The 17,647-nt window shown below is 42.7% G+C and overlaps 1 protein-coding gene across 2 annotated transcripts; it reads right to left on the reverse strand.

Annotated features, from left to right (window-relative positions):
• Nucleotides 1-1,369: 1,369 nt before the first annotated feature.
• serinc2l (serine incorporator 2, like) lies at nucleotides 1,370-12,922 on the reverse strand. Of its 2 annotated transcripts, none has more exons than XM_086310932.1 (10): nucleotides 12,904-12,922; nucleotides 11,631-11,792; nucleotides 7,821-8,008; nucleotides 7,630-7,709; nucleotides 7,360-7,494; nucleotides 6,951-7,120; nucleotides 5,127-5,217; nucleotides 3,886-4,036; nucleotides 3,594-3,803; nucleotides 1,370-3,106 (listed from the first exon to the last, which is right to left on the reverse strand). In XM_086310932.1, exons 1-10 carry the CDS (start codon nucleotides 12,904-12,906, stop codon nucleotides 2,968-2,970), a joined length of 1,329 nt encoding a protein of 442 aa, XP_086167058.1. In that variant the 5' UTR covers nucleotides 12,907-12,922; the 3' UTR covers nucleotides 1,370-2,967. The 2 variants fall into 2 exon arrangements, with proteins under 2 accessions (XP_086167058.1, XP_086167057.1); XM_086310931.1 differs by lacking the exon at nucleotides 12,904-12,922 and adding an exon at nucleotides 12,541-12,725.
• Nucleotides 12,923-17,647: the final 4,725 nt, after the last annotated feature.

The raw sequence follows: 17,647 nt of genomic DNA on the forward strand, positions 1-17,647 counted from the left end.
GTGGGGTCAAAGCGTCAGAGATTTGGAGGATGTGCTGCAAGCCTGCTCCTGTCAGAGGACAGACATGGCTTCTTTCAGTTTTGGTAGTTTACTACAAATGCCTGTGCGTTTGACAGTGATTACACAAGACTTGACATGCACTCTGTTTCTCCATGAAGTGAAGTCACATGTCAGGCACAAGTATGCAGACAAAAACTGCAAAAAGCCAAAAGGAAAGGCTGGCAAACATGCATGCAATGCGCAGTGTTCCAGCATCACCACATCACAACAAGCCAAATGCAGAAACAGAGCATTGGATATCACACCTGCAGCTGCAGTTAAAAATTGTTCAGTTTTTCAGTAAAGTCCTTTACGCAGATGTTGCAGCCACACAACTGCTGTCCTCTCCTGTGGCAGTTGTGTTTTCCCGGCTTGTCCAAATTTAAATCTGTTGAATAGTCATAATTGGACTCCAACAAGTAACGTACATGTTTACAGAAATGGAAGAATGCACTTTGCACACCATAATATTTTCAGAGCTGTTTTCTTTAAGGATTTAGTGAAGTGTTGTCATCTTCCCCACAGTGTTTAGGAAGTCTTTGTTTCCTCAGCTTAAAGTGAAATAAATCAGATTTCAGTCTGTCAAACAGGCACAATCCATCAACTCAGGATTGAAATGGATAGGCTGATGGAGGGGTGTTGCTGTAGGAGGGTGGAGGTCCACAGGAGGAAGTATGTCCTGAATATTTCCACATTCAGAGCCGACTGGATTGAGTGAGTGCAGCAGCCAAAACCAACATGTCCTGTCTACCAGCCAGGCAAGGAGGAAATAACACAGCGGAGATTGGCACACACTGTGCTGTCTCTGTACCAGCAGAGAGGAGCGATTGCACACATTTTGCTGCTTTGATTTCGAGTTAAGAACAAATGTGTAAAACATGGTGAGAGCTGAACCCTTTTATAGACTGGAAATGGTTCACTTTCAGTTTAGCGTTGTACTCGTGTGACAACAAGATAACTACAAGTACAATCAGCAAAGCATTAGCAGCTGATGAGTGTCCCCCAATCACACAACTGATGGACAGATAAAAATCAGCACATTAGCGCCTGTGAGCTCCTTCTCAGTCCCAGACTCTGGTGCCTCATCACTTTAATCTACATGTTAGGAAAAGAGTGCAATCAGCCTGCGTCCACCATTAGCACCCATAAGCATGAAGGATTCATGTCCAATCTATAACACGAAACCTGAATAGCCCTACAATGGCAAAGCCACCAAAGAAACAAGCACAGCTCTGCCCACAAACAGGTTTTGGTGTAAAACTCCACGTTTGTAGTTGTGATTTATTTATTTAATCCAAAGTTTGTATTGAGACTCATTTAAAACAATGAGTGGAGAAGCGTTTCATCTTTATTAAAAACTGAGTCTATACATAAATTACGTTTACAGTTTATGTTACAGACCAGTGCTTTATGGCATGCAATGACCAGATTGCCACGATGTAAGGCAAGGTGTAGTAAGCACATCAGCATTAGTGATCTATTAGGATACTTTTTGAAAAGTGGAACTACAGAAAGGCACTTAATAGTGTTATGAAATTTTAAATCATGATCCAACATGAAATTTATCTGTAATATTCCCCTTAATGTGACAAAATATATAAACAACGTTAAAAAAAGTTAAATCAATCAGAAAACTTTTGAAAAACTGCATTCACTACACTCATATGCAGCCAAAGAAACACAACATCCGATTCATGTGTGTGTCCAGCGAAATGTCTGAAAATGACAACTGCAAATCAGGATTGTACCAAAAACTTTTTCCACAATTACAAAATATACTCACCTTATTTCAACTCATTCCAGTCAGACTGAAATTGAGGTAACAACTATATAATGCATATGTAAGAGTACTGTATCACCATTACAGCCATCGAATCACTACGAAAGTCAATACCAGCAATAAAAATCAATAACAGCAATTTGAAAATGCATTATTATTGTTTTGTACATTGAGACATTTAAAAATCCAGTTTTTAGCCTAATAATTCACGGTGCAACCTCCTTACTATAATGGCATTTGTAAATGCAGGTAGGGTGGGATTTATGCTTCACCTCCTGAACCATACCACTGCACGACGCTGACTGCTACGGATCAATACAAGAATCCTTGCTGCAAACAGTTTGCTATACATGACATAAACACTGTTGTCTGTGGCTGTCAGAGGCATGGAAAAGCTTAGCACCGGAGAAAAATCATCTTAGCTTGGAGCAGACGAGGAAGAGCTGAGATTAGACTGGCTGTCTATTAGGACACTCTTGCTCAAGGTGCAATCACATGTATTTGCTTGCAGCCTAGTAGCCGCGGGGAAGCCCTGTTATGATCTGAAGGGCGTGCCATATTAGTCTTATCTAGTTTTCACAGTCACCTCATTCTGAGGCTCCCGATCAGGGCTCTCCTCGGTGCCCCCTGCAGTAAAGGAGTACAGCTAATCAGGGGTATTCCAGATTGAGCCAATCAGAGAGCTCTGATCTGAAAGACCTTTAAAAGGGAATCTAACTGAAATGTCTGAGGTATTGAGAAAGTGCCTTGTTGCTGAGTCGTTGTTATGGAATTTAAAACTTAGAACGGAGGTACTGGTGCTTATATGCTCACACTACAGAAGGTAGGGCGGCAAGCCTATTAATGTGAGTCACTGGAAAATGAAAAATTCCCATGGGTAAGTAAAGACTCTAAACTTACCAAACATTTAAAATCTTCTTAAACAATATCTGTTTTAATTATTACACCAAATAAGCCAACCAAGAGGTGTAAACCAACACAAACACAATAACAACACATACAAATGTAAAAACAAAAACAAAACAGAAACATCAAGAAATAAAAATTCTTAATAACATTCTTTCTGTTTCCTTCTTAGCAACTTGACTTCACCAGCCGCCAAAAAACAGAAAACAAATAATCAAATATAAGTGAAAGATGATGCACGCTCAGCTGAAATCCCTGTCAGGGAAAATAAGAGGGGCAATGAGGGTCCAAAGGTAAAGCCCGAGGCCCAGCCAGCTGGAACTCATCTTCACCCAAACAGCTGGCATAGTGCTCTGCATGACCTGGGTGTTGGTTTCTGGTCTGTTGGAGGACACAGAGTGAAAAGCAGCAATTTAGTTTACACCAACTCAACCTACCACATGTTTGGAAATTCATCCACACTTCCTCTACATACATGAATTGGTCACAAAAGAAAGAAAAAACAAAGATACTCTGGTGGTGGGTGAGGTTCATCTAAACCGAGATGATTCAAGAGGCTGCCATTCAATCTGTGCTGAAAGAATGAAGAACTTTCAGGTGAACTAGTCTGCCCTCTGGTGGTTCGATTGGAGGGTGTCAGAACTTTAAACCGCCACATAAACATTGAAACATGTTTTATCCTTTGTTTTGTTTTTTATCTTTAAATGTTTTACCAAGGAGCTCCACTGCTACTGTGCCGCGATCACAAGTAGCTGTATGTAAGTAACTGATAAAGGTGAAAATTATGGATTTTAAATTCACCGTCAGGGTCAAAAGTCTCATATCGTACCTGTTGCTTCATGTCTGTCAGTCTGCTGTGAGTACTTACTTGTACCAGTTGGTAAGAGTCATCATGATGTACAGAGAGGCCAGACAGAGGTGGAAATGGAAAAAGGAGTAGTTGTAAGTGACACTCTCCTCTTCATTGTCAACAGCCCTGCGGATACCATCCTCTCCAACCACACCCTCTCCACCTGACCCTCCGCCCTCCTCTGTCTGCATCAGCTTGTTTACCTGGGTGTTGCTGGATGAACGGATACTGAGGGAGAGACAGAATGAGGAAGTTTAACAAAAGCAAATAAAACAGAACATATATTATTTTCCGGCACTGCTAATCTTACCTGGCATAGAGAGTACAAAAGAGGAAGATGATCAATCCCACAATGCCCTGAGCATCCCACCACTGCACCTGTCCTGTAGGGCTGCCACCAGACGGTTGAGTGGTGTTGACGTTTGACACTAGACTCAACAGGCTGGGGTTACACTTACGATCTGTGCACAGAAGACCACAAAGAAATTGTACACACCAATTATAAAATGATTTGAAAAGCACATTATTATACAGTGAGAAGGTCTGCAAAATGACATATTAATGAATTAAAGTCTCTGACTTCCATCTTGACTATAATGGCAATACACATTTTTTAATGTTTTTTTTCCTCTTCTGTAACTAACAGCACTGAAGATGCAACTTTAAAGTATCAAAAATCCATGAATACACCTTTTTCCCTTTACTGTTAAACTTCTAACATTTAAACGTTTAATTATTTATTCAATGTTTTTCATCTCAACAGTGTCTTTCACACTAGTGCTTCACTGGTGTGAAAGTTGCTTCACAACTCAACTTCAATTTTATTTATATAGTAGCAAATCACAAGAGTCAGGCACTTTAATATTGTAAGTTAAAGACTCGACAATATTACAGAGAAAACCTCAACAATCACACAAACTCCTATAAGCAAGCACTTGGCAACAGTAGGAATGAAAAACTCCCTTTTAACAGGAAGACACCTCCAGCAGAACCAGGCTCAGGGATGGGCAGCCATTTGCCAGTACTGATAAAGTGTGAGCAGAACAATAGGGAAAAAAAACCTGACCTCTGACCTTGAGGTTGAAGTCACTCACATTCAAACTCGTCTGAGATTTTTAGCAAATACACCTATCGTATTCATTTGAAAATCTGACGTCACCTCGTTCTCCAGTTATTGTATTCACTAAATTGGTCGTCCACAGCTTTGAGATGACGAGTCATTACATCTTCAGCGTCACGTCAGTGGGACTAAGATGACTACATCTTAACATGAATGTAACTAGTCAGCACAACACTGCCCATTGTGACTACTCACAGGGGACATGCAACTCACATGAAAATGAGACACAGAGGGTGTGCTAACTATTAGCAAAAAGCAGCTCTTTGTTTATTTAGAGTCCCAGGGAAAAACTCACCTTTCAAATAAAAATGCTGCGACAAATAAACAGCAAGTACATATAATAAATGACAACAGTCAGGAAACAGGAAAAAAAAAAAAGCATGCAGGTAAAACCGAAGGTAGACTTAGGATTAAGAAGTCAGAAGACTCACTGGGATTGTTGGTCATCGCAGACCAGGTGACATACATGGTGTAGAGGGAAATAATAGAAGCCTGAAGCAGACCAGAGTACGGTTGAGTTGCCTGTAAATAGAAAAAGTAAAAATATTTAACAAAATAATAATAAAATAAAATGTTCAGCTGCTTTGAAAGGAAGGTTTATTTAACAGTGTTTGAATGTGCTGCTTGTTTGCATCACAAACTCAACAGAGCCTATGAAAAAATACTCATTCATAAAGACTTGGGGAAGAATATTGACAAAACACTCAGAAAACCTGACCTCTGACCTTGAGGTTTAGGCCACAGAGACTTTAACTCATCTGAGACTGAAATAAATATCATAGTTTGATCTACCAATAAAGTCCTACGTTGCATGTTTTTTGAGTTATCACATTTACAATCTTTTGGGTGCACGCCATTCGCCCGCCCATAGGTTGACAATACCCCATCAACCTTTTACAACTAAGTGGTAAAAAGTACTTAAAAGGATTTAAAGGTACTTAAAACTAAAAAGTACTTAAACCATCAAAAGTTAACTAAAGCCATTAACAGAATGCAAAGAAACAACTGCCATGAGTTTCTATACAAAACATGGGGGAAAAGAAAATAAGAAATAAAAAAAGAGACATTAAGTGAACTTAAAAATAGGTGTAGTGTACTTTTGTGATACACCAATTTGTATCACAAGATAGGGCAGACTGGTTGCTACACTAAGTCCAATGTGAGAGGAAGAGGAAATGCTGATGGCAAGGCAGATATGAAAGGTTTTAGTTATCAGGGCAGCAAACATTGCCTGAAGGACCTGGAAAGCAGCCCTTATTACTACCAGCACTAATTCCTGGAAAGAAACCAGAGAAAAAAAAAATACAAACAGCAGCAAAACGCAAACATCCGGGTTTCTTTCAAGCACTGGTATCTGCCAGAAAACAAGTTCAGTCCGCTGACTGCGACAGGGAGGGTGGCAGGCTTTCTGCTGCAGCCGATGAATGTACTGCTGTCTGTTAGCTATGAAGCTAAAGTGTATGAAACAAATGAAGTAGCTGCAAAGGTACAGCTGCCATGTCGCTACCAACCCAGGAGGTGAGAGAAAAGGAGATCAGTTAGAGAGCACTGAATAATGCTTACACGAGTTCACACACAGCAAACGAGGATATAGCCTACTGTAATTAATTAGGTATTAGGTTGGCTGAACAAGTTATTACAATTTTCTTAGAGCTTCTCAGATTTTCTAAGCTGTTTACATTAAAAGTTACACTTTTTGACTATAAAAATAAAAACCTCACTCTGCTTAAGCTAATAATAACAATGTGTTTGCTGTATGTGAATAACAGCTATGTACCAAATCATTAACCAGGGTATTGTTTGCATTTACCAACCTCCTCCATATAAGGAGGCTGTATTCTATTCCAACTGTAAGAGTAACAGACGAGGTACTTCTGAGCAGGTCACATGTGTGTCACACAGGGATAACGCAGACCACCATTTACTGTCACATCCACACCTAAGACTAATTTGGACACACCAGTTAACCTAACAAACACGTTTTTGTACTGTGATTACTGTTACTGCAGAACATGCAAACTACACTCAGAAAGCCAGCTGACCAGGAAGTTGTTGCACTGCCCCAAACTTAGACAACATTCAGTTTTTCTGTTTCTGGTAAGAGAGTTGGGCTACAACACAAAACATTTGCCTAGCTCTGGTAGACACCGTTCCCTAGTGGTTCACATTTTACAAATCCAGTAAATACCTTTAACCTCTTGCAATCGCTCCTGTGCGGTATCCAACATGAAGAAATACAGTTTCCATGTTTGTACCTGTATCTTTGGTAAGACGGAAACAATGGAGACGATGACGCAGAAGATAAGGTTGAGGCTGATGAAGACTTTGTGCTCTGTGCAGTTATCTGGCATTGTATAGTAAATGTAGAAAAGCACCACAGCAGCGATAGCCAGTGCATAGTGGAGGACAGTGAAAGACAGCAGCCCTGGAATTGAAATGAATACACAATAACATTAATGATGGTATAACAGGATTATTATTTTAAGAAAAATGATGAAATTGACTCGGGCAGCAGAGAAGCTCTGCTTCATCCTGTGTCAATGCCAGAAATGTCACATACCAATATAACTCAATGCTAAATCAGATTTTGTGCGCTATCATTATTTTAAAAAGTCATTACAGTATCAAATATGGAGTCTATCACAAAACTCTTGAATACGTTACCTGCAAACCAGCATTTGTTCCCATTTTCAGCATTTTCTACCCAGGCTTTGTTCCAGGAGTGGGCAAAGTCAATGAGGAGTATGAGTTGGATTATAATGAAGATAAAGGATCCCACCAATCCGAAGTAAAACCACACTGTGAAATGAAAAGGAAAAGATACAGCATCCTCAATCTGCTGAACAGGTATGTGTATATTCTCATTATCATTTCTCAAGAAAAGGATATAGTACAGTTGCTGTTTCTTGTAATTCAGCAAACAGATATTCATACCATCGTGAAATGTCCCATCAGGGATGAAAAAGGCTCCCACTGTAATCCCGACCAGGATCAGAAACTTAAAGAACCAGAACCTGAAGATTTACAAACTTACAATTAGTACAGAAGAAATACAGAAGTAGTACAGTACACATACCTCCCTCCCTGAACCCATTCTTCTGCAATTTAAAAAAAAAGGTTCTCACCCATTTTGAATAGCTGCACGTGGGTCTTTACTGCTACGGACACGAATCATGATGACACAGAACAGAAAGAAGAAGCAGGTCATGGCAAAGCACATTCGATACACAGACTTGTACCCCACGATGACATTACAGTCAACCTGGTTTTCAATACCAGGTATTGAAGTTCCGCCCTTGCAAAATCCTGGGATCTGTGGAACAGATGAAAGTCAAATCAAACAAGCTTGCAGTTAAACTTAACTAAAAAAGTAAACCATGTATCAAATAGCAATTCAATTACTACTGGTTTTCAGAGGCACTGCAATACAAGTCGTGACTTAGACGTATCACTGTTTCCAGCTTAATTGTTACAAAAAACACAATGTTACGGTACAGGGTGGGCCATTTATATGGATACACCGTAATAACATGGGAATGGCTGGTGATATTAAAGTCCTGTTTGTGGCACATTAGTATAGGTGAGGGGGCAAACTCCTCAAGATGGGGGGTGACCATGGTGGTCATGGTGCGCTTACCTGCTGCTCTCTGGCAGGTAGCTCCATGCCCTCCTGGGTTTTAAATGCACCTTAGAACACACATGCATCAACACTACAATGAGCGGGTGGAGGGAGGTTTGGAGTCTTCTTTCACCCCCGTTCTCTGCGGCCTGCTGGAGCGGGGGGGCTAGGAGGAGGAGTTGGCCGTCCGACTGCGGTCTGGAGTGTGGGGCCTCCCTGCTGCTGCGGAGTCAGGGCGGTCTGCCTCTCCCCACCGCAGGGAAAAGGGTAACACCACCTGGGTCTGGGTGCACTTCCCCCCTCCAGGGGCAAGGGTACCTAGACCCGGTTCGTAGAGTACGCTTGGGGAGTGTGATCGTGTGTACAGCGTCTCTTCATGTCTGTCTCCACGTTGGTTGAGTGTGGAGTAAGTGCATATGAGAGCATGAGGGTGGGAATGGATGTTTGTGTCTGTGTGTGCCTGTATGTCTGTGTCTATATGTCAGGTTGGGTGTCAGGCGCCACCTCTCTGGGGACATCTCAGGCCCTCCAAGGTTTGGAGGCCTATCTCCCCCCCCCACCACTTCCCCTGCCAGTGGCGGACTCCCTCAGACGTCGGTGCATTGGTGGTTCTTTGTGTCTGGGGATGGGCGTCCAGGTACACACCGGCTCACTCCTTGGCGGCCGCTTATCGGGGCCTGGAGCCTGGGGCTCGCTCGGGCCACTTCGGAGGTGGGGTGCCCCCGGCCTCTCGGCCTGGGGCTCGGTCACTCAGGCGCGGCTGGCTGCCGGCGGAGCTCACGGGCGCGTCACTGCAACCCCCCCTGGCTTCTGCTCCGCGGCTGCTGAGTGAGCCCTCACCTGGGACTCTCCTCAGCTCTTTCTGGGACAGTGGCGCGGCTGCCCCTCTGTTGGTCTTTCTTGGTCTCTTGTGTTCTGGGGGCCTCTGGATGTCTGGAGGTTTGATCTCCTCCATACCTGCTTCATACCCTGGAGGACGGGGCTGTGGCACCCCCACACCCTCTAGCAGATCATTACATGAAGGAACCTTTTAAAAAAAACAAGCGCGTCCATGCTCACAGGTGTACACACGGGTGATCACACCCACAAACTACACCCTTTTTGGCTCCTACCTCAAAGCACACTTTGTTCTGTTGATCTTATGTGCTGCACAATAATGTTTAATATTTAGTATTTACTGTCATATTCCCATATATCATTGTGATGTTGTTTATTCTATTACTCTTGTTCTCTTCTGCTTGTTTTCTTTTTTCTTTCTCAACAGGTGATCCAGGTGATCGATAGATGCATTTTTTTTTCTTTTTTTTTTTCTGCTCATTCTGTTGGTTTTTGTTTTTTGCCCTTCTCCCCCGTCCCTCTTCTCAGCTGTTTCTCTTTCCCTCTTTCTTTCTCCCCCTCTTTCCCCCAGTCAAGTCTGTCCCGTATTCAGTAAGTGAAAATAAAATAAACAATAAAAGGTGAATCAAATGGACCATTACGGCAAGGCTGGGATGATCAATTTGGTAAAGTAAATCCGTTGGGCATCTTTCTTTGCCTTTAGACAATAATTCTGATGCAAAAGAGCCAAACGGGACAGGCAAAAAAAAAACAACAAAAAAAACAAACCAATATACAATGACCTTTTCTATTTTTCTAGTTTGTAACAACACTGTAAAAGCTGTTGTTGCAGCTAATTTTGTGCACTACAATCAGGATATGACTTCTCAGGTAACATTACTTAAATGGAGATATGAGAACTTTACAATAAATTATTTAGAGATAAAGTAGCTACAAGAAAAGGATCCAACATTAGATCTGCATTATTTTACATACTTGAGTAAGGCTTTGGTCACATAAACCCAGAGACTGGTTGGTGACCCACCTGGCAACCTCCAGTCTCTAGGAAAAAAAAGCGCATTTCCCAGCAGGTTACTGAGTGGCTGTTGGAAGTTTCTGGGTGTTGCCAGGTGAAGTCAGTCATCAAGAGGGTGCTGCAAAAACTTTCTTGTGACTATGTTGTTTGCTACCAGATTGTCACGGTCGCCCATAGTCTGCATGGATACAATGATTTGCCTGCAAACACTTTTCTACTGTGGTGAAACTTGAAAAGTGTGACGCAAACCAGAAACTTCTCCTTTGCAGGCAAATGTGCTGTCTTTCTTGTTTGCATCATTTTTCAGTTTCACTACCACTGTGACAGCAGTTGACAGGGCTCGCAAAATCGCTAGCCCGACGTCCTGGGGCTAGCGATTTTTCCAGTTGGGCTACCAAAATCTCTCTCTTCCCTGCCCGTTGGGCTATCAGAGGAAGGAAAAATATATGTCAGTGCTTTTGCATTCTTTCGGAAATGTAGCTGGGTAATTATGTCATTGGCATCGGTGAGCCACTGTCAATATGTGACATATTGAAATCGTGTTTGAATTTGCGCTTGTTTTTTGCTTTCACTTTGCAATTGCGCGAACTGCATATAGAGAGCGACAGCACTGATTGGTGAGTGATGATAATTTGCGCACCAATTCCTCTGACATGGTCAGCTTACTATGCAAACATGACAAGTGAAATCTCCTGCAGCAACCTTAAACATGTGAAAGGTTGATCGCGCAGAGAATCGCTGAGCGTTATGTGAGTCCGTGTGTAAAAGCAGCAGGATATATATTTTAGTTCTGCTGAGCCAAATAAGACAGGTCTGGGTGAAGAGGCGACCACAAAATGGAAAAGTTATGACAAATCAGACTATAAGGCAAAAAGAAAGTGCAGCTTTATGGTTTCATGGACAAAAGAATTTCTGTGGCTGCAATATGACGAGCTAAATAACCAGGGCTGCACATAAGTGGTCCGCAGGTGCGCATTCGCTGTCAAAATAAAACACGTGCACAAGATAAGAAGTTGCAACGCGTGTTTGCGTACATAAGATTTTCTGGAGGACAGACATTTGTTTAGAACTCTTAAAGATGTCGAAGAAGCTCCTTTAAGCAATTACTTTGGTGTTCCTCCACCTCCAAAGAAATGTCAGAAGGAGTCCGAACCACAAAAGAAGCGTGTATTCTCGGAGAAGTGGTTGCAGGAGGTGAGCTGGCTTCAAACAAATGATGAACGCACAGAGAGGTGGTGCAGAAAATCCCACTCTAGCGGACAAAAACAGTGCTTTTTATATGGACGCAAACGCGCGTTGCAACTTCTTATCTGGTGCACGTCTTTTATTTTGACAGCGAATGCGCACATGCGGACCACTTACATGGTGTATGGACTATATGGTGTATATTATGAGTAGTTGTATGTTAAATACTATTGCATATCATTATATACATAAATATGACAATAAGAACAAAGGTCTTACCTTGCGAAGCTGCGTTTCCATTCCAGGAAGGATCATGATAACAGACACAAAGGTTCCCATCAGCAAGAAGAAGGAGAAAACCAAGCGGGTGATGGTGGAGTTATTTGAAGAGGGACAGCAACCACACAAAAGACATGGTGCTGAGCCACACAGACATGAGGCCTGCCGAGGATGGAGGGGTAGGAGGAGAGAGCGATAAAGAGCGTGAGAGTTGAAGCTGAAGACAGCCACAAAAATATATCACCTGCTTAGGTGTGATGGCACTCATAAATAGGTTAGCTGAACTACTGTGTGGGTAAATTTTAAACATGGCAGTTCCAAGGGTTGATGTTTAGATACAAGTAACATGAAATTCGCGCCTCTCACTTAAATGCTTAATTACAAACAAAAACAAAACAAAACATTAGAGCGCAAGGTTCCTCCATGTATTTTATTTCATCAACGAAAAACACTCCACCTTTACAGATACCCTAGTTCCCATATATAAACGGTTGAACACACCCTGCACTTGTTAAGCCGGTCTAAAAATGAGCTGGTTTCCTACGAAGGCAATCAAAATCACATGCCTTACATCTGGTGTCAGTAACTCGTCAGCTTTAAACATCAAACGTCACTAACTTTCCATTTTATTAACAACGCGATGAAAATGGCCTGTTCACTTCTGACTAGCTTGCTACGCTAACTGCCCTAAATCTAACGTCGAGTATTGGCAGATTTCCCAAGTAACAGTAATGATCAGCTATTTATAAATGGTCTCACATTTGTTGAAGCTATCACATGCCTAACGTCACAACTAACACTTAAACCTGACACCAATTACTAATGTTATCCTTAGTTTAACCTAACAGTGGGAGAATAAACAAAAGCCTTCCGGAAATATCGAAAACAGACATTCATATGCGATACTTACACAGCTGGCTAAAGAGCACAAAGCCAAGCAAGCCCCCATTTTCACATAAATGTGATGAAATGTATGTATGTATTTATGTTCCGACGCCTTTCGTGTTCCTTCACTAACCCGTTAAAAGCTGCTATGTCTAACACTCGGAAGTTACTGGGGTTTTTCAAAATAAAAGCATACTTCAAACGTCATCAATCAACCCCATAGCTACAGACTACGCTATGTTCTCTATATGAAAAAACTCAAATCATAGATTCTTAGTGTGAGAAGAAGAGTTTATATATAGTCTGAAGCATTTTGAAGAGTTCTGTCAACCAAGAAACATTTTGCAGAGCAGAACCAGACAGTAAATACACGGACTCTGAAACCTACCATCTGTCCTCTCCCTCAGCAAGAGATCATTATCTGCTGTTTAAAAGTAGATGCAAAAAGAGAGCCAGTCAGGTGCTGGCAGAAGAAGCCTCGTTAAAGTCCCTGCTGTTGTCGTATTGCTAGTTCATGAGCACAGTAGGGAGCCAACAGGGATGGGGTTATTAATAGTCCTTTTAATATAACCTGTAACATGGAAAAAACTTAATGAAATCTGTGTGATTACTGAGAAATAGAAGATGGTTTTTTTCCCAAGTAACTACTTCAAACATTTCTCAACTCACCGAACATTAAAAACATACTTGTCAAAAATGTACTTATAGTAACAATACACAGCCAATAAATCACCTTTCAGAGACCTCAGCTGTGAAACTGCACTTACTGCATGATTATTTGTTATCTAGTCATCGCATTTGCAAACTTCATAGCATCACCACACTGAACTGGCACTGCTCCTAACACTACTGAAAAGTTAATTTCTATATCCAACACTAGGTTGCAGTATTAACCAGCAGTTTATGCTACTTTCTCTCAGCTAAAGAAGCTCCTGTGACATAATCCCCACTTGTTCTTTTTTTTTTCTTCTTTTTTTTGTGTCCCGTTTGGATCTTTAGCCATCAGAATTGTTGTCTTAAGGCCAAGAAAGATGCCAAGCGGATTTATTTTACCAAGTGGATCATCATGGCCTTGCCATATTGGTCCATTTGATTGACCTTTATTATAATTATGAATTTATTTTATTTACAGTTGCTACAAACGGGACAGACATGACTGGGGGATAGGACAGGGAGAAAGAATGAAAGAAAGAGAGGGAGAGAAAGAAAACCAAAGGGGAGAAGAGACGGTGAGAAGGGGGGGAAGAAAGAAAAACAAACAAAAAAACAAACAAAAAAACAAACAAAAAACACCTGGGTCACCTGTATGGAGAAAAAAAAACAGAAGAGAAAGCAAACAACAAAGAGCAACATAATAAAAAAAAAAAAACGGCACCATCACAATAAACTAGCTAGCAGTAGATATCAATAGTTACTAAATAATAAACAATATTGTGCAGCATGCAAGATAGACAGCGCACAATGTGCTTTGAGGCAGCAGCCAAGAAAGCTGTAGTCCGCGTCTGTCGTCTGTGAATACCCATGTGTACACCTGTGTGCATACCTGTGTGGATCAGCATGCTTGCATTCCAAAGGTTTCTCCATGTAACGATCTGCTAGGGAGTGTGGGGAGCCACAGCCCCGTCCTCCAGGGCATGAAGCAGGTATGGAGGAGATCAAAACTCCAGACATCCAGAGGCCCCCAGAACACAAGAGACCAAGGAAGACCAACAGAGGGGCAGCCGCGCCACTGTTCCAGAAAGAGCTGAGGAGAGTCCCAGATGAGGGTTCACTCAGCAGCCGCGGAGCAGAAGCCAGGGGGGGTTGCAGTGACGCGCCCGTGAGCTCCGCCGGCAGCCAGCTGTGCCTGAGTGACCGAGCCCCAGGCCAAGAGGCCGGGGGCACCCCACCTCCGAAGTGGCCCGAGCGAGCCCCAGGCTCCAGGCCCCGATAAGCGGCCGCCAAGGAGTGAGCCAGTGTGTACCCGGACGCCCATCCCCAGACACAAAGAACCACCAACGCACCGACACCTGAGGGAGTCCGCCACTGGCAGGGGAAGTGGTAGTGGGTGGAGATAGGCCTCCAAACCTTGGAGGGCCTGAGGTGTCCCCAGAGAGGTGGCGTCTGATACCCAACCTGACATATAGACACAGACATACAGGCACACACAGACACAAACATCCATTCCCACCCTCATGCTCTCATATACACTTACTCCACACTCAACCAACGTGGAGACAGACATAAAGAGACGCTGTACACACGATCACACTCCCCAAGCGTGCTCTACGAACCGGGTCTAGGTACCCTTACCCCTGGAGGGGGGAACTGCACCCAGACCCAGGTGGTGTTACCCTTTTCCCTGCGGTGGGGAGAGGCAGACCGCCCCGACTCCGCAGCAGCAGGGAGGCCCCACACTCCAGACCGCAGTCGGACGGCCAACTCCTCCTAGCCCCCCCGCTCCAGCAGGCCGCAGAGAACGGGGGTGAGAGAAGACTCCAAACCTCCCTCCACCAGCTCATTGTAATGTTGATGCATGTGTGTTTTAAGGTGCAATTAAAACCCAGGAGGGCATGGAGCTACCTGCCAGAGAGCAGCAGGTAAGCGCATAGTCCCTCCTGCTAGCCCTCAATGTCTATGTGTATTCAAAATTGAGAGGTGGGCAACGACGCCAGGGGTGAGGTGTACACCCTGATGGTAATTTGGACTCCGTGTATCGTGCCCACCCCCAAGATCCTATATGTATGTGTAATGAGAGTGTGAGTAATGTGAATGTCTAAGTTGTGGGATAAAATTGAGGCAGAGGCAGCCAGAAGGGGACAGAGGGGGGGGTAGCCTCCTCTGCACCATGGTGACATACCCCTACTCCAAGGCCCTGCATGTGTGGGTGGTTGTGGTGGAGCGGGAAGAGGGAGGCAGCTGGAGATGGGGAGGGAAGGAAGGGAGGGGCAAGTGACCCCTCCCTGGGGCCAGCTCCCCCGCTGACCCCAGTAGGCACCCCCATACTCCGCGACCCGCCAGGGAAAGGGGGCCCAGGCCCATCCAGACCGGGGCCCAGTGCAGCAGCGCCTCCCGGCCCCACAGAGCCCGGGACAGTCCACCCAACCCCACCACAGAGAAAACTGCACCCACCCCACCATCCACTCATCTTCCAGACTACATAAGACAATAGACGCCCAGGCTGAGATCTTCCTCCACCTCTCCTGTATCTCCCCCTCCTGCAGAGAGTTCCTGAGGAGAGGAAAGCTCCTGTTCCCCACTTGTTCTTGCACAGTGTACACAGATTTCATTATGTAAGTAAAGTCTGAAGCTACAAGTGACATTTCACATTTATAGATGGAGACATTTTACACAGAGGCATGAAATAGCACAAGTAGAGAAAAATCTATCAACTAGTTTAGGATGAAAAAAATAATATAATAACAATGTATACTTTATTGATCCGCATGGGGAAATTCCTCTCTGCAGTCGCACCCCAAACCTTCCAAACAGGGGGCCACCACTCTACCTACTGAGCTATCCCTGCCAACCATATGTAGCTAACACATATGTTTCTGAAATCTATACTGAAATGAATATTTATAGCTGCAAAATGTCTTTTTTTAGGACCTTTCAAGCCTCTGACAAGATGAATCACAGTTGGAGAGAGCTAATAAACAAAGAAGAAAAAGATTTATCCATTTACTCTTGACTAGGTGGTGTAATTTTAGTTATTTTAAAAGCGTCACAAGAAAATATAAAAACAGACATTAAGACCAAATCTATCAAATGTCAGAATGTTTATTCTCCTAATGCGCCACCTGGGAACTGTTTCCGATTAGGAATCAGTCGCTTCATTTTCAACTTTAAAAACGCAGGTGGGTGATTGGGTACTTCTCTGTGTAAAACCTTTGTCAGCTGCTGGGAATAGCAACTTACCCCTGTTACTCCTCTATAATGACATCTTTGTTCTGTCTCACTTTGTTTGCAGCTTATGTCGGTCTCTCTATTTTATTTTCCATAGGAAGCAGCTGCCAAGATTGCAACTTCCCTCTCGTCCATCACTTCTTCTTCATCACTCACTCAGAAGTCTTTTCTTTAAAGGAGGAGCTGTAAGAGACACAAGAGCAGAAAAACATTCATGTCAGTTTTCATAAAAGTTTCGCTGTTGTGCCTTGTAAGATGAAATGCAAATGAATGTGAAGGCGGTACAGTAAATGAATGAATACATTTGCTGTGTTATAACACTACTATATTAGACACAGAGGTTGAAGAAAGAAAAAGAGCAAAGCACTGTGAGGTTGTCTGGAAACAGCAGATACCTTATAGTTCATAAAGAGTCCATTACTAGTTAAATGACCCTTGAACTTTAATATTCTTTTGAGCTATGATGAAAGTCTCCATATATTTTCAGCTACCATTAACGGTGACAGAAAAAATAGGTCCTCTCAAATGGCCCATAGCCTGTTTTTCCAGAAATGAATTACTATATTTGATTTCATGCTCTGCATCCCTGAGCAACTAATCAGTTTTTTTTATATATTTTTTTGCCAAAGTGACAAAATCAAACATACAGAGGGCTTTATGCATTATCTCAGGATAGATAGAGTTTAGGGTTAACTGACCCAAAATATAAATAATGACTTTTATGCAAGCAGTAACTATTATTTAACCCAATATGGAGCCTCAACATATGTTGACACCTCAACAACTTTCTATTAGAGTTGAGCGGATCAATTTAAATATTTATAGTATCGATACCAACACTGTTATTGGTATCAGATAAATACCAGCATGATCATATTGATACTTTGTTTCTAGCCTCCAAGTTAAGTTTGTAGTGCACTGAATCATGTTGAAATCATATTTTTTTGAAAGTGGAAAAATACACCTAACACGTGCACTGTGAAAATTGCCTGAACCTTTTTGCATTAACTGTCATGTCTATTTTATATATAGCCTATAGCACATTTAAACACCAGAAGCTGACCCAGTGCTTTGGAAACAGGTACATTTACATTTTAAGTGTTCCAAAACACTGGTAGTATTGGAAAACTGGTAGCCACCTGTGCTACCCCTCTGCCTCCTATCAGATGCACCTATGGTATAAATTTGAAAATCCTAGGTGACTTTTATAAAAGTTGACCTCTGTCCTTGAGATTTTGAACTCGTCT

Source organism: Aulonocara sp. 'chitande type north' Nkhata Bay, linkage group LG11, assembly GCF_057382095.1.
Source record: "Aulonocara sp. 'chitande type north' Nkhata Bay isolate Kocher_YH1m ecotype deep benthic linkage group LG11, A_spYH_male_GT1.1, whole genome shotgun sequence".
Lineage (NCBI taxonomy): Eukaryota > Metazoa > Chordata > Actinopteri > Cichliformes > Cichlidae > Aulonocara > Aulonocara sp. 'chitande type north' Nkhata Bay.

What these genes read in the sequence shown, in the direction of transcription:
- serinc2l (XM_086310931.1), bottom strand. Translation starts at nt 12,579, where the DNA reads ATGGGGGCTTGCTTGGCTTTGTGCTCTTTAGCCAGCTGT. An exon ending in TGTGCTCTTTAGCCAGCTGT is followed by an intron (nt 11,793 to 12,540) that starts GTAAGTATCGCA and finishes CATCCTCGGCAG; the next exon opens with GCCTCATGTCTGTGTGGCTC. An exon ending in CCGTCTTACCAAAGATACAG is followed by an intron (nt 5,218 to 6,950) that starts GTACAAACATGG and finishes TTCTATTTACAG; the next exon opens with GCAACTCAACCGTACTCTGG.